At 41.1% G+C, this 15180-nt stretch overlaps 1 protein-coding gene across 1 annotated transcript in view; it reads left to right on the forward strand.

The window, feature by feature from the left end:
- Nucleotides 1-15180, forward strand: part of ephb3a (eph receptor B3a) — an 83045-nt gene that overhangs the window by 65008 nt on the left and 2857 nt on the right. Inside the window, exons 12-14 of the mRNA XM_037682159.1 lie at nucleotides 166-381; nucleotides 4842-4991; nucleotides 11935-12128. Coding sequence (XP_037538087.1) covers nucleotides 166-381; nucleotides 4842-4991; nucleotides 11935-12128 — 560 coding nt within the window. The remainder of the gene's footprint in view (nucleotides 1-165; nucleotides 382-4841; nucleotides 4992-11934; nucleotides 12129-15180) is intronic.

The following is a 15180-nucleotide window of genomic DNA, read 5'->3' on the forward strand; positions in this document are numbered from 1 at the left end:
CACACACACACACACACACACACACACACACACACACACACACACACTCTCTCACTTCACTTGCTTTTCCGTTTCATCTGTTTCTCCTTAACAAAAGTGTTCTTCCCCCTTTTCTTTGCTCTCCTGCTGCACTCATCCTCACTGACTCATGCTTTTTCTCTGCAGCTTAACGATGGGCGCTTCACCATGACTCAGCTGGTTGGGATGCTACGCGGGATCGCTGCAGGGATGAAGTACCTGTCAGACATGAACTATGTACACCGTGACCTTGCAGCCAGAAATATCCTGGTCAACAGCAACTTAGTGTGCAAGGTCTCCGACTTTGGCCTCTCCCGCTTTCTAGATGACACTTCTGCTGACCCCACTTACACAAGCTCTCTGGTCAGTAAAATGAGTGTGCATGTGTGTGTGTGTGTGTGTGTGCACTAACTTTAGATTTGAAAAACATTGCTCAAAGAAAAGTATATTGTTGATAGGTTATAGTAAAAAATTGTTGACTCATCGTGTATTTACCATCTTTAAAACAAATACGTGCACAACTCTGAGCATGTAAATGAGTGTACCTTTAAGATTAAGACCTTGAAGCTCGCTTTACTCCACAACCTGACAGATTGTGGGAATTTTGAAAAACCTCCTTTATTATGAAGGCTATCACGGTGCTTCTCAAGGCTGTGGAAGTAGGGGAGCAGAGGGTGTTCCAGCACCCCTTGTTGGATGTCAAAGGACATGCATCTTCAAATACAGTTAAATAATTATTGAACACATGAATAAGACTGGTTTCATTTGTGATGCTGTTTGAATTCCAGCCATATTTTGATATAACCATGTTTTGTAAATCTGTTATATGAAGAAACACTTTTGATGTTTTTCTGTGTGCAAAATGTTACAACCACCTAAAATCTAGAAAAATGTGTGCAGAGTGACATTAGGTCATGATTGCAGTTTTACAGACACTGTCTTTTCAAAATATACATCATATGTTTCAACTCCATATTCCAGTGTGACAATGTACACTACCAGTGCATTTCACTGTGCATATCTGGTATCATGCTGTGCTCCATACGGGTGTTTAGGGTCATTTGGATTCAAGTGATTAGCTTTAGGATGCAGGTGAAGGGGTATTCAGCTGCATCCACTCTCCCTCATGCATCAGACCTGACCCTGAGGAAAACAAGTGTTTCTTACTTTGCCTTCAGAAGGCAATTAAATAACAGCTGAGTGTGGTGCTGTATTTATTGGCATGTGGAGAGTGTGATATGAATATATTAGTTGTAGTGAGCGTGGCAGTGGATCACACGCTTTATAGCAGTTGCTCTGCCAAGAGTGTTTCCCTCACTGCTGCCAGCACAGTGTGGGCATGGTGGGGTTGTAGCCTTGGCCAGCGGTTTCCAGATGTCAACTTTTGACCCACAAAATAAAAGTTGTAGAGATGTATGACCCTAAAAGTGCTAGATGAAGTATACACACCATCAAAGAACCTCATCAACCACAGCCACTAGTATTTTTCAGTCTATAAGTTGCGTTTTTTTTATTTGCATAATTTGCATGACCTGCGACTTAAACGCCGAAGCAACGTATTTTTAGATTTTTCCCATATTTATAAACCAATTTTTGCTGAGATATGATCATTTTCATTCATTCTGACTGAAAATATTGAACACTACCATTTTCAGCTGCTCAATGGTACGCGAGCAGTATGGCATGCCGTTGTGTCATGTAATAGGTAAAAGTGGCTATTAATGATACAATCGGCTTGCCATACCCTGCCACCTTCATCCAGCTCGCCTGGAGCAACCGTTAAATCAGCTTAATTTTGCTGCGCCTCCCTGGTGAAATGCAGCTTATTTGACCATTAAAGTGCATTTATTAAGTAAAAGTTCAACTGAGACACACCTTTACTATAACGTCGAGCCAACAAATAATTGTTTTTAGGAGCTTATCATGTTAAATTTCAAAGAAATGCACAGTGAGTTGCCCTCTGCACATTCCTGTTTCCGCGTATCGGCTTTTGAAAATGATTTGACCGTCAAAGTGCATTTATTAAGCTAAAGTTAGACTGAGACACGCCTTTACTATAATTTCAAGCAAACAAAGAATTGTTAAGTGTTAATCTTGTTAAATTCTTGTTAAAGTCCTCCTGTGCATGCTCCCGTGGTCGTCATTTGGCAGCCAATCAGTTTTTGGCACAACATCGGCCCATATTTCCGGGTTCGGCCCACATTTCTGGGTTGTCAGCGGTGACGCATAATAGATGCGACGTATACGGCGATGCAACATATTTATGGATTTTTCCACTTTATTAGACATATTTGGACTGATGCGACTTATAGGGCGGTGCGACATGTACGGTGGAAAATACGGTTCTTCTTCTCAAGACCCTATGCTTGGTGATTTATGGCGTATTTGACAACTTTAGGCCAGCATGAAATTGTCAACAATCAAGCCACTTCGATGTGCCCCACATCTTGGATATGCTGCCAGTGCTGCCGCCGTGGAATCCAGGAACTCTTTGTGTTGTCACCATGATACTAAACCATCACAACTTTGCTACAGAAGTTTTGTACATGCTCAAAATCCTCCACACAATGCTCCATCGTGCATAATTTAGAGTTCAGCATGTTGTTACATGCCTGAAGGCCATGCCAAGACCCTTAAAAAGACTACTCATGCCCTGACTGATTTGCACCTCTCAGATCATTGTCCAGTGTGAAGGAGGGACAGGGAAAAATGGTCCTAATGAAGGAGCTGTCAGTTAAATCAATGAAAGGATTTTAAAGTTGTTCATGACACATAGTGTTACGGCTCTGTTGGCTCTAAAAGTTGGAGCAAATCCAACCAAACTGGAAAGTTTGTACATAAAGAAAACAATCTGTAATATCAGAACAAATACAGACTAGAATAAGAGGGAATGCACAACAAAAGTCAAACTAATTGGCAGAGACAGAAGTTGGTGTTAGTGAGCAAAATGTAAGAAGTCATCTGAGTGAACTGTGGATGAAAGTGAGATTCAGTGACGAATCATCAATCTGTATTGGATAAAGTTATGAGGCTGGGACTTTGGTTTGGTGCAGGTCCTATGATACAAGATAAAAGTGAAGAAAAGCAGCACTTTTCCACAGTCTGTGATAAAGGGAAGTTGCACGTCAGGCAAAGGAGCAGAGGGATGGCAGGTATTACCACGACAAGAAATACCCAAGTGAACATCAGACTTTTCTGACTGGAAAGAAGGCTTGGTGATGATGAACAGTCTATTTTCTTACTGAGTCAAAGATTCTTCAAATCGTTCTTTGAAGTAGCATCTCACTGAGCTGCGATTATTGGGACTAGTTGGAAAACAGGATTCATGAGGGAGTCTCCCAAATCTCTCAAAACATTGACAGGGATTCTTGATTTCTTTGCTTGAGTCCCATAGACTCAGAGTCTTACCCTGTGTTAACATGCTCAAAGACCTAACAAGGTTAAGTCAGGTCCTCTGGATGGATTCTTCTTTGTTGAAACGTTTCGTCTTTTTTATCCAGAAGACTTCTACAAAAAGAAGGATCCGTCCAGAGGACCTGACTTAACCTTCTTAGATTTATCTACCTGGATTATTGTGCATGCATCTGGATACGCTCAAAAACCTTTGTGCAATAAATTATTTCTCTAACTAGTCACAGAATTGTCACAGCGAGCTCAAATGTGTCTTAGTTTAATTTTTGTTCATTGTAGAGAGTTAAAGCTGAATTGTGACTCTTTAAATCCCAGAAAATATCCAAGACTGCAGCCCGATATGTCCAGGGCCAAAACATCCTGCGGATGATAAACAATAATTATTAAGAAAACTGGTCCAAGGGTGGCTGCCAAGACGGGTACAAAACAAACGTGATGTGGGTGGAGGTGGGCAATGAGATAAAATTCACTGCTCAGAATACAGTCTACGTCCTGTGCGTACAAAAACAGGCCGATCTAAAATCTGGCGTCTCAGAACGATGCTGCATGACTTGCTGACTGTTTCATCACAAACACTCAGATTTCAGTGACAATAAAATGGAAAATACTTTTCACTCAAAATTCTGAGGCCCCAACTAGTCTCCAACAGTCCCAGCTCAGATAGATAACAGCTTTAGGAAAGGCTCATTAGTTCTTGCAGCCCAGATCTAAAGCCTGTGATCGGAAGGTCGCCGGTTCGACTCCCTGGATAGACAGCCTCACCTGCCTCCACCTCGTTTGTCCCACTCTGGGTCTGGAACCCCACCATCTGCTCCCCTGGCCACCCTAGATGTCAGCTCCCTGCTCCACAGAGGGCTGTGGTAGCTCGGTGGTCTGTGGTTGCCTCAGGAAGGACATCCGGCATAAAAACATTTAAGTCTTCGTGCAAGTTAGTTCACTGTGACTCCTGAAGAAGTGAGCAGCAGAAAGAAGAAGAAGAAACCGGTCTCTGACAACGCTTCAGCCTGCCAAACTAATCTGTGTTTTGTTACTTGAGTAATTTGGGATTATTAGGTCTTCGTTTCAATGAATTGTTGGTGTCCCAAAACACAGGAGCCGTAAAAGTGTTATCGTTGGGATTATTTGATTCAAGACTAGTTTTTGTTCCTTTGATTTGAAAAAGCCTGAAGATTACAGCAATTTTATTCAAAACTCTTGAGGTTTGATTTTACAGAACTAGAATGTTCTGCTGTTAAATTATAATGTATTATACCTGGGATTTATTTTTCTACATCTTGAAGTAGTTGCATGAGAATCCTCTGAAATCGGAGAATATTTATGCAGCTATGTCGATTACAGTGCAGTCTTGGGTATTGATTCAATCCCTTTGTGTGTGCGTGTATGTGTGTGTGTGTGTATGTGTGTGAGAGCAGGGAGGGAAGATTCCCATTCGGTGGACAGCACCAGAGGCCATCGCCTTCAGGAAGTTCACCTCAGCCAGTGACGTATGGAGTTACGGCATCGTCATGTGGGAGGTGGTGTCCTACGGAGAGAGGCCTTACTGGGACATGAGCAACCAGGATGTGAGTTAACGCTGCGCTCTCATGAGTATGCAGGTACCTTTAAACCAAACAAGCCAAATCCACGTGGACGAGGTTGTGCATCTTAAGTTTAGGGAGCAGCTGGGAGTCCCCCTGAGCTGCTGTGGCTTTGATTTCTCATGTGACGTGTTGGACCTGCGTCTGTTCTGTGGTCTTTATCTCCTCGCTGCAGATGTCTGTGCAGCTGTTCTTATTTCCACCACCTTATTTACAGCTCACCCCCTACAAATCCATACTGCAGAGACTCCCTCCTCGCTCTCACAAAGGCACTCTCAGGAAGGGCTTTTTTATGGGCCTTGTTACCTGTCGGCTATCTGCACCGCGCAGACACTACAGCTACAGCTCTGAGCTTTGTCGGAAAGAAAACAGAACTCTCCGGGTTCCTCCTCGCTGAGCAGAGTGCTGAAGCGATGTGTACTGTACTCCTCCACTCGATTCTCTGAAGAGTATCTGCCCTGCATTGGGCTTCAAAAGAAGACTTGTAAGGCTGATAGCAATAAAGCAAAAGAGGAACCAAAATGAAAAATGGCATTAATGTATGTATAACTTTCACAACAAAACCCACATGCAGTAATAAAAGGATCAAAGTAGAGGCTCTCTATTGTTCCCGTAAGCCTTTGTGCTACAGTCGTTGCTCAATAAGCAACAGAGTCAACAAATATGAGATATAAACAGAGGTACTCGCAGGCTGGAGGCACGACACAAAATCAAAGGACAAGCAGCAGGAGAAGAGGAGCGCAGCAGAAATGAATTATTGTTCCCAAATGCCAATTTTTTCATTATTGAGGGGGTTTTAACCCAAACGGCGCTCGTGGAGGCAAAATGCTGTTGCCAGGCAGAACCAAATCGATGAACCAACGTTCTTCCTTCGCTTATTGTTTCTCCTGCCAGTCACAGTGGTTTGAAGTGGCACGTTTGATGGGATGTTTTATAGAATTTGGTTCAGATGTTGAAAAGAAGAATGGAATATCTGACAGCGTGAGCTGCGCAGCTGTCAAACGCAGGACATAATACAGGAACGGGTGATTATTCTTCTGCAACGCGATCGAGCGCTAAACAGAATGCTCTCAATACGAGTTACTCACAGATAGAGAATGTTGACATGTGCTTTGTTGTTTTGCATTCAAGGAGATGCTATTTAAATTAGTTTGCACTAAAAACTAAAACAAATTGTGAATAAAACCCTCTCATTACCTGATGTGGCCCAAAGTGAGTGAGATATTCAGTTCAGTTTATTTGTACAGCACCAAGTCACAACAAAGTTGTCTCAGGACACTGAACAGAAACATTCAGATACATAGAAAAGCCAGTTAGTAAAAGTTCTCTATCTATTTTACTTGACCTAACTGCTGCTTTTGATACAGTGGACCACAACATTTTAATATCGCGATTACGACATATTGTTGGTATTGATGGCACTGTTCTTAAATGGTTTAAGTCTTACTTGGAGGAGAGAACATTTTCAGTGAAAATTAATGACTCTGAATCATCTTCAGTTCCAATGCAATATGGTGTCCCGCAGGGCTCAATTCTGGGCCCTATGCTCTTCTCGTTGTACTTACTGCCTCTGGGTTCTATCCTTAGGAAACATGGGATTTCATTCCATTGTTACGCTGATGATTGTCAGATTTATTTACCCCTAAAGCAGAAGGATGGACATACGTTCACACATCTCCTGGAATGTCTAGGAGATATTAAAGCTTGGTTGGCCTTGAACTTTTTAAATTTTAATGAAAACAAAACCGAGGTGATGGTGTTTGGACCCAGTGGCTCCTGTGAGTCCTCCTCTATTAACCTGGGACCCTTGGAGAAATATTTTAAACCTGTTATTACAGATCTTGGTTTTAAGGTGGACAGTGATTTTAAATTGGACAGCCAAATCAAAGCCGTGGTTAAGTCCAGCTTTTATCATTTAAGGCGATTGGCGTCAGTGAAGTCTTTTCTTTCCAGACAGCATTTTGAAATGGTGATCCACGCTTTTATTTCGACTCGATTGGATTACTGTAATGCACTTTATCTGGGAGTCAGTCAGTTGCTGCTCTCACGTCTGCAGCTGGTTCAGAATGCTGCTGCACGACTTTTAACAGGAACTCGAAAGAGGGAACATGTGACCCCTGTCCTGGCTTCACTTCACTGGCTGCCTGTATATTTTAGGATTCATTTTAAAATTCTTATGTTTGTTTTTAAATCACTGCATAATCTTGCCCCGGCTTACCTCTCTGAGCTTCTTCATCCCTACATACCCTATCGGTCTCTCAGGTCAGCAGATCAGCTGCTCTTGGAGGTACCAAGAACAAGAAGGAAGCTCAGAGGGGACAGGGCTTTCTCTGTCATGGGCCCTAAGTTATTGAACGACTTGCCTTTGCAGGTCAGAGAGTCCCCTTCACTGTCCATTTTTAAAGTTCGTCTTAAAACTCATTTATTCAACTTGGCTTTTAACACCAGCGGGATCTAGTTTTTAAATTTTGTATGCTTTTAAAATGTATGTTTTTAACACCAGCAGGATCTAGTTTTAAATTGTATGTTTTCTGTTTTTAAACTGTTTTTATTTCCACTTTTATTATGTTGTGTTTTAATGTACAGCACTTTGTGTCAGCCATGGTTGTTTTAAGGTGCTTTATAAATAAAGTTGGTATGGTAAAGTTGGTATGGTAAGGAAGCAGCAGACTCGCTGAATCTTCACTTTGTCACAGTCTCCCATCCTGAGCAAACACAAAGGCAACAGTGAAGAGGAAAAACTCCCTTTTAACAGGAAGAAACCTCCAGCAGAATCAGGCTCAGGACAAGCGGCCATCTGCTTTGACCGGCTGGGTTTGAGAGGACATGAAGGAGGAACAAACAAACAAAGAATGACTGATCCAGGTGTACTTTCTATAGGAGGAAAGACATAAAACACATGTTAAGGATATAAATAATTACAGATACAAAACAGGTAGAGTAAGTAAAGACAGCAGCAGAGTGAATAAATGTGGTCAACTTGTCCTCCAGGAGTCTAAACCTATAGTAGCATAACTAAGGGATAGCTCAGGAAGCCCAGACCAACCCTAACTATAGGATTTATCAAAAATCAAAGTCTCAAGCCGTCTTAAAACTGGACAATGTGTCAGCCTCACGGACAGAAACTGGAAGTTGGTTCCACAAGAGAGGAGCCTGATAAATGAAAGATCTTCCTCCCATTCTACTTTTGGAAACTCTAGGAACCACAAGTAAACCTGCAGTCTGAAAGCAAAGTGCTCTGTTGGGAAAATATGGAACAATAAGATCTGTAATATAGGATGGAGCTAGGTTGTTGAGAGCTTTAAATATATGATGATATAATTAATATATGAGCAGAATGGGATTTGTGCCAGACTTGTGTCCTTGGTCTGTTTAGAAATACAAAATCTGGATGTACCAGTTCATCTCAGTCTCATGTCAGAGATACAATTCCCAAATCAAAGTCATAACAGTTTACTGGTAATTAAGCAGATTATACTAAACCCATAATTATTGCTGACCTCCAAAAGGTGTTTCTGCATGTGTGTGTGTGTGTTTGTCAGCAAAATATCTCATGTACCACTGAAAGGATTTTATTGAAACTCTCAGAAGGAAATCACTGGGTTTACATCAACATCTGATTGCCTTTTAGAGCCAGTATGGCTGCCACCGAAAATCAACCCTCCAATAATGGCTATAGTTCAGGGATGTCCAAACTTTTTCACATGTGGGCCAAAACTATCCAGATGAAATGACTCGTGGGACTCAAAAATGTGAATTTAACTCTCAACAGCGTGAACAATATTTTGGAGAAAAAACAAAAGTTTACTAATTTTGGTGGAGAAAATGTTTTAAAATGTTGTAGATCCAAAACATTAAAAGCCTCATAAACACTAACCTTATATTTTTATTAAAAAATTATGTAATTAATTTGATATGTTGGGTCGATGTTATTTTCTTGTGCTTGGAAATTTCACATTAGTCTACTCTCAGCAACAAAAGTGTAATATGAGTAAGTGTCCTTTTAAAAGGGGATCGATCAGCCTTTTGGACCATGGACGACCCAAAAGGCTGATCAAAGTTCTGAAAAATCATCCAGCTGTCAGTCGCTACAACAGATTCATTGAAGGTTTGATAAAGTTGATCAACTGGTATGCAGATGACACCACGTTATATTTATTTAAAAATGTCCATGTTCTCTCTATCCATCCATCCATCCATTATTTTTACCCGCTTATTCCATTTTGGGTCATGGGGGTCGTTGGTGCCCATGTACAGCAATCACTGTGCGAGGGGCGGGGTACACTCTGGACGGGTCGCAAGTCCATCACAGGGCCACATAGAGACAAACGAGACAAACAAACATTCACTCTCTCACTCTCACCTAGGGACAATTTAGAGTTACCAATCAGCCTAACATGCATGTTTTTGGTCTGTGGGAGGAAACCGGAGTACCCGGAGAAAACCCACGCATGCACGGAGAGAACATGCAAACTCCACCCAGAAAGGCCCCTGGACTGGGGTTTGAACCAAGGACCTGCTCGCTGAGAGGCAGCAGCTCTACCAGTTGCCATGTTCTCTCTATTGATTATTATTTCAACTGCACTTTGTTATATTTAGCCACGTTTTATGAATAATTATCCAAAAGTCTCCTTTTTGTTAGAGTCTGTAAAGGTCTGTGGTGTTTTGTACCACAAGGTGAAAATAAAAACATTATAGCCAAAGGTTGGTATTTTGCTTAATATTGCTCATTTTGAGAAGATTGTTTTACATCTGTTTTGCTGTTAAACCTTAATATTATATAAAAAAGGATTAATAACTAATCTGCAGAAAGTCTGCATTGACCTCTTAAGCCTGCTGGCCAAAATGATACCATTCTTAAACTGCATTTGTGGGCCACACAAAATCACTCCAAGGGCTGCAAATGGCCCTCGGGCCACACTTTGGACACCCCTAGCTTAGTTGAATTTACAGATATTTTGCTTAAATTTGGTGTGGTTGTAGCTGACAGTCATTCCCAACACATATTCCGAGTATGATTCTTTGATTAAGATCTTTGCCTTTGTTTTAACTGGTAAAGTCAACCCTGTTTGTTTGTTAGCAAAATATCTCATAAACCACTGAACAGGTTTTAATAAAACTCTCAGAATGTAATGATTTACTGATTAACTTTAGGAGTCAATCACATTTAAGATGGCCACGACAGGCAATCAATCTTGGCAAACGTTGAACTGATCATTATTCTGAGCTATAGTTGCCTGATGAAATGGAGCAACTGCTCCACATTTTTTTTAAGTAGTCGTGTAAATCTATAGTTTTGCTTGCCAATTTTTTTATCTTAAAATGTTGTGTGCACATATCACTTTAGCAATATCCCTAATGCCTGTGATTTGCATTAATTTACATTTTACTTTTTTGTTACACACAAATGAAATTATGTTAGCAAGCAGTATGCTAATGCTCCCCATCTCTGGACTGGAACTGAACAGGGAATGTGAGTAAACTTTAGTGATTTTGGTGCAAGACATTCCAGTGGGTAGGAGTTACACTGTAGAAGAACATAGGTACCGGTAGGTTTTTTGTTTTTGTTTGTTGTTTTTTGCTTGTGTGAGGCAGCACAGAGCAACAGATCCTGGTGAGTGGAGGGAGCATTTTTATCCACTACCATGTACAATGGCGCAGACAGGGGGTGGCCAGGTGTGGCCTTGGCAACAATAGATTAATCTTTGACTACCCCAAGGGCCACTCCAATCATTTGAGGAAACTGTACTTGTAAGCAATTGAAAGCATAGTGTCTACAAAGGATGGGATGGTTGGTATTCATATGGGGGTGGCCATCTTGGATTTTGACATGGCAACCCAATTTTCTATTGTGACTTTTTTATGCCTAGGTACATTCACACCAAAATAGAAGTAGGCACATTGCTTATTTTTCAAGTTATCCAGTTCACAAGATGGATGGACAAATGTGGCAGCAACCATCTTGGATTTGGATGTGGTAACCTAATTTTTGAAAGGAAACCTTCTTGTGCCTTGATGCACCCATATATCAAAATGGAAGTCAGTAACTCACTTATTTTTTAAATTATGCTCACAACACGCACAGACGAATGGACAGACAGTATTTACAATTCCCTCTCTTCGATCTGCGACAAGGGACTAAAATAACTACCAGAACTAAATTCTAGACCTCACTGTTCACCTTTGAGTTGGTTTATTCCAACTTAGCTTGTATATCAACAGGTATTAGCTTACTAGCTTGGTAGTTTCCGCTGTGGAGATGAGAAACTTGTTTTCCCAATTTTATTCACCCATATTAATAACACAACCAGGGGCCTTTGGTTTTATCTGAAATACAGTATTTACAGTATGTCATTTATATAGACTGAAAAAAATGTGTTGATCAGTATTTTCAAAATTGTATGTGTATGACACAGTTTGTGCATTAACACAATACTTCCACATTTAAAATTCTTATGCAAACACCTCTGAAAAGGAAAAAGTCTGAAACATGAGTTATGAGATGTTACAAATTATTAAATAATTCTCTGTACTTGTGTAATTGAACATGTTGTGCATTTTTGATTTACCTCATCCATCAACAGACTGAACAAAAAAGACCTACATCCAAGTTTAATATATGATCTTGTGCATGCACAGCTCACATTTGGAAGTTACTGAGCGAGTGGGATTGATTTTAAGCAGAAACTAATCAGATAGTGACACACCTAATCAAACCAACATGCTAGCAAGCTAATATGCTAAGCTAGTCCTGTTAGAAAGCTCAGTTCATCATCAGCATGCCTCAGGTAGCTGTTAGCATTGCTATTTTCATTCAACCTTTATTTATACAGGTTAGTCCTACTGAGCCTCGGGGACTCATAGCATTGATATACTTCTATAGTCTTGTAAAAAGTGATTTACCGGTAACTGGTTTCCTGTCCCTCAGGTGATGACGGCAGTGGAGCAGGACTACCGTCTGCCCCCTCCAATGGACTGTCCCATGGTGCTGCACCAACTGATGCTGGAGTGTTGGATGAAGGAGAGAAACCTTAGGCCCAAGTTCTCTCGCATTGTTAGCACCCTGGACAAGCTGCTCCGCAACGCCGCTAGCCTCAAGGTGGTAACCAGCACCTACTCAGGGTGAGTCGTGTCCGAAACACGTTTCAGCATCCAAGTTTGATTGGTTCTATGCCAGAACAAGGGTTGATGTTGGACCTGAATGGGTCCAGCAGCGGTTAACAACAACTACTGCTGGCAGAGAGACACGGGCATATTTTTGTCCTGTTTGCTTCAAAATACTGGCAAATGAGCCACAAGCTTTAACAACTTGTTGAATTTACTTTGCAAAAATAAAGAAATAAATCTACCAAGGTTTTCAGATACTCAGTGGGTTGCAAAAGTATTCATTTGGAATTATTTTTATTCTGTTGCCTTACTACTTGAAATTTAAATGGGTTTTTAGTTTGTTTATACATAACAGACCTACATCAAATTCTCCAGATTAACCGAAAAGTGTTGTGTGCATATGTCTTTACCTCATTTGCTTGGAAGTACCAGCCATTACCTTCAAAAGCCTCATATTTAGTTAAGTAAGAAATACCTGTGGGTAATCTACATGTCAGATGACCTCAGTATGTATGTATGTATGTATGCATTCGTTCTTATAACCCCCAGAATCAATATCTGTTGATTCTGGATGCACCAAAGAACTCTTCACACAGGCCAGTGAGAAAATTGTTGAGGAGTCCAGATCAGAGTTGGAATCTGAATTAATAAAATCCCAAACCCTGAACATCCCACAGATCATCATCAAATCAGATGTTATAAAATGGAACGGTTATGATACCACAGTTAACATACCAAGAGAGCATCATCCAACCAAAGTCACAGACTGGGCAAGGAAGTCAGGGAGGCAAACAAGACACCAAACTTAACCCTGATGGAGATGAGCAGCAGATCTGCAGAGATGGGAGCATCTGTCCATGGGATCACATTTAGCTAGACAAAATTGGGCTTCATGGAAGAGCGGGCATATAAAAGACAAGGCTTCAAGAATTAAAAAAAGAGAAACTGTTTGAAATTTGCCAAAAGGCCTGTTGGAGACTAAACATGAGGAAGATGCTGTGGTTACATGAAACTGGTATCGAGGCCATATTTGGAGCAAGCCTCCTGAGAACACCAAACACACAATAAAGCATGGTGGCGGCAGTTTCATGCTGTGGGGATGCTTTCCAGCAGCAGAAACGTTTAAACTGGTCAGAGTTCAGTGTTTCGCCTGCAGTGGTGACCGAGACACGTCTGTTGTTCACTGTGTGTACCAAAAAGAAGCTTTTTAGCTTGTGCGTCTGTATTGCGCGCCACTAGCTTTGCACTACGCCAGTGCCGGCAGTTGTCGATGGGGGTCTGGTTCAGTAGGTGGGGCTCTCGGCTCTGTTGACAGGGTGGGGCACCCTGCTTGTATAATGGTAGGGGAAACGCTGGAGTTGAGGGAAGAAAACAGAAAATCTGGAGGAAAATCTATTTAAAGTCTTTCAGAGTTCACAGATTGGGATAATTTAGATGGCTAGATTTGCCAAGCTTGTAAGGAAGAACCTGAAAAACCATCCAGCTGTACCTGCTGCAAAACATGATTCTACAAAATGTAGAACTTTCTAGAGTGGATACCTCAAACATTCAGGTTTTTCTTTTCCTTTTCTTGTTTATTTCACACACACACAAATTACGTCTTTGAAAACTTTCGTAGAATTTTCAGATTGTAAAGCAACAAAACAGAGAATACTGAGGGGTGAATACTTTTGCTGCTAACTGTACCAATGTTGTTTTCCAGTTCGTTCATTAATTTCTACCATCATGTTGCACATTGTTGTATTGTGTGTGCTTTTGCACATACTGTAGCCCAAATTGACCAAAAATGTAATTAACCAAAAAGCTGCTTTTTATTATTTTTGGACCAAAATTGTCTGAAGGTTTTTGTCATTGTAGCCACAGAAATTGTGCAAACCAAGAACATATTTTCTGTGATGATTTTGTCTCATTCTTCACCATGTGGAGCATTGTCCTCGACATTGTTTACGATGGCTGGAAGAGGAGGCTCAAGATTGGTGCAGGGACAAGAAGCACTCTGCCGCTGGGCTGCTAGAATAAGATGTCACAGGAGAAAAATATGTTTGGCCTGAAGAGAAGCAAGGCTTGTTGAGTTTGCTTTGTTTGAAGCTTTTTGTAGAACAGGGAGAGTACCTGTTTGGGCTTTTGCTGCCAAACAGATGTCTGCCTCCGTGTCTCTGACTCCATGTAGGAGTGGAAAGTCAAAGAAGTTGTTCTTTATGTTTTTCAGCTGCGTTTTTGAAGACGCTGACTCCAACAGCTTTCTTGTGTTTAATCTGAATTCTGCTAGCCTAATATTCTGTTGCACGATTACTGCTGGTGTAGATGTTAGAAACCTCAGCCACTCAGTCCTGTGTCAACATTTAGTCTGGTGCAGACCCGTTTCCACAGACCCTTAAAGGACATTTTGAAATGGGGTTCTAAAGAAAAACCATGAACAACCTTAGTTTGGTAAAATATGATTTATTTTTGCTAATGGCTAGTCCCAGTTATCAATATATATTAGATTCAACGTAACCTTCTGGTTTCCTTAGACAGATAACTTTTACTAATTGGCTTTTATAATGTATATGAAAGGGCAGCACAGTAGCGCAACTGGTAGAGCTGCTGTCTCTCAGCAAGCAGGTCCCCGGTTCAATTCCCGGTCCGGGGGCCTTTCTGGGTGGATAATTTTTTATGGCATGTTGGAGACGAGCTGTTTTAAGACAGAATCAGTCTACAGTAGTCCCTCGATACTTTGCGGTTCGTTTATCGTAGACTCGCTCTATTGCAGTTTTTCAAAATAAGATTGGACATGACACACAATTGGCTGATTGATGGATGAGCTGCACGATCGGCATGAAATTTTTATTTTAAATGAATTGTTTAAAATTATTTAGCACCTGCTGCACGTCTGTGCAGCCCACACTGCAGAAAAAGCTTCCTCCTGCAGCTGATCAGCTGTGCTCCGTGCATAGCGGAGAAGTGGGCGTGGCCAAAAACACTTGCAGGTGGCTGAGAGCAGCAGAGGCTGAGAGCTGAAATCACGGCATTCTGTGCTCTTTTAGAGCGTTTAGAAACATTGTTCAGAATATATATATATATATAT

Source organism: Nematolebias whitei, chromosome 9, assembly GCF_014905685.2.
Source record: "Nematolebias whitei isolate Nwh7 chromosome 9, NemWhi1, whole genome shotgun sequence".
NCBI lineage: Eukaryota > Metazoa > Chordata > Actinopteri > Cyprinodontiformes > Rivulidae > Nematolebias > Nematolebias whitei.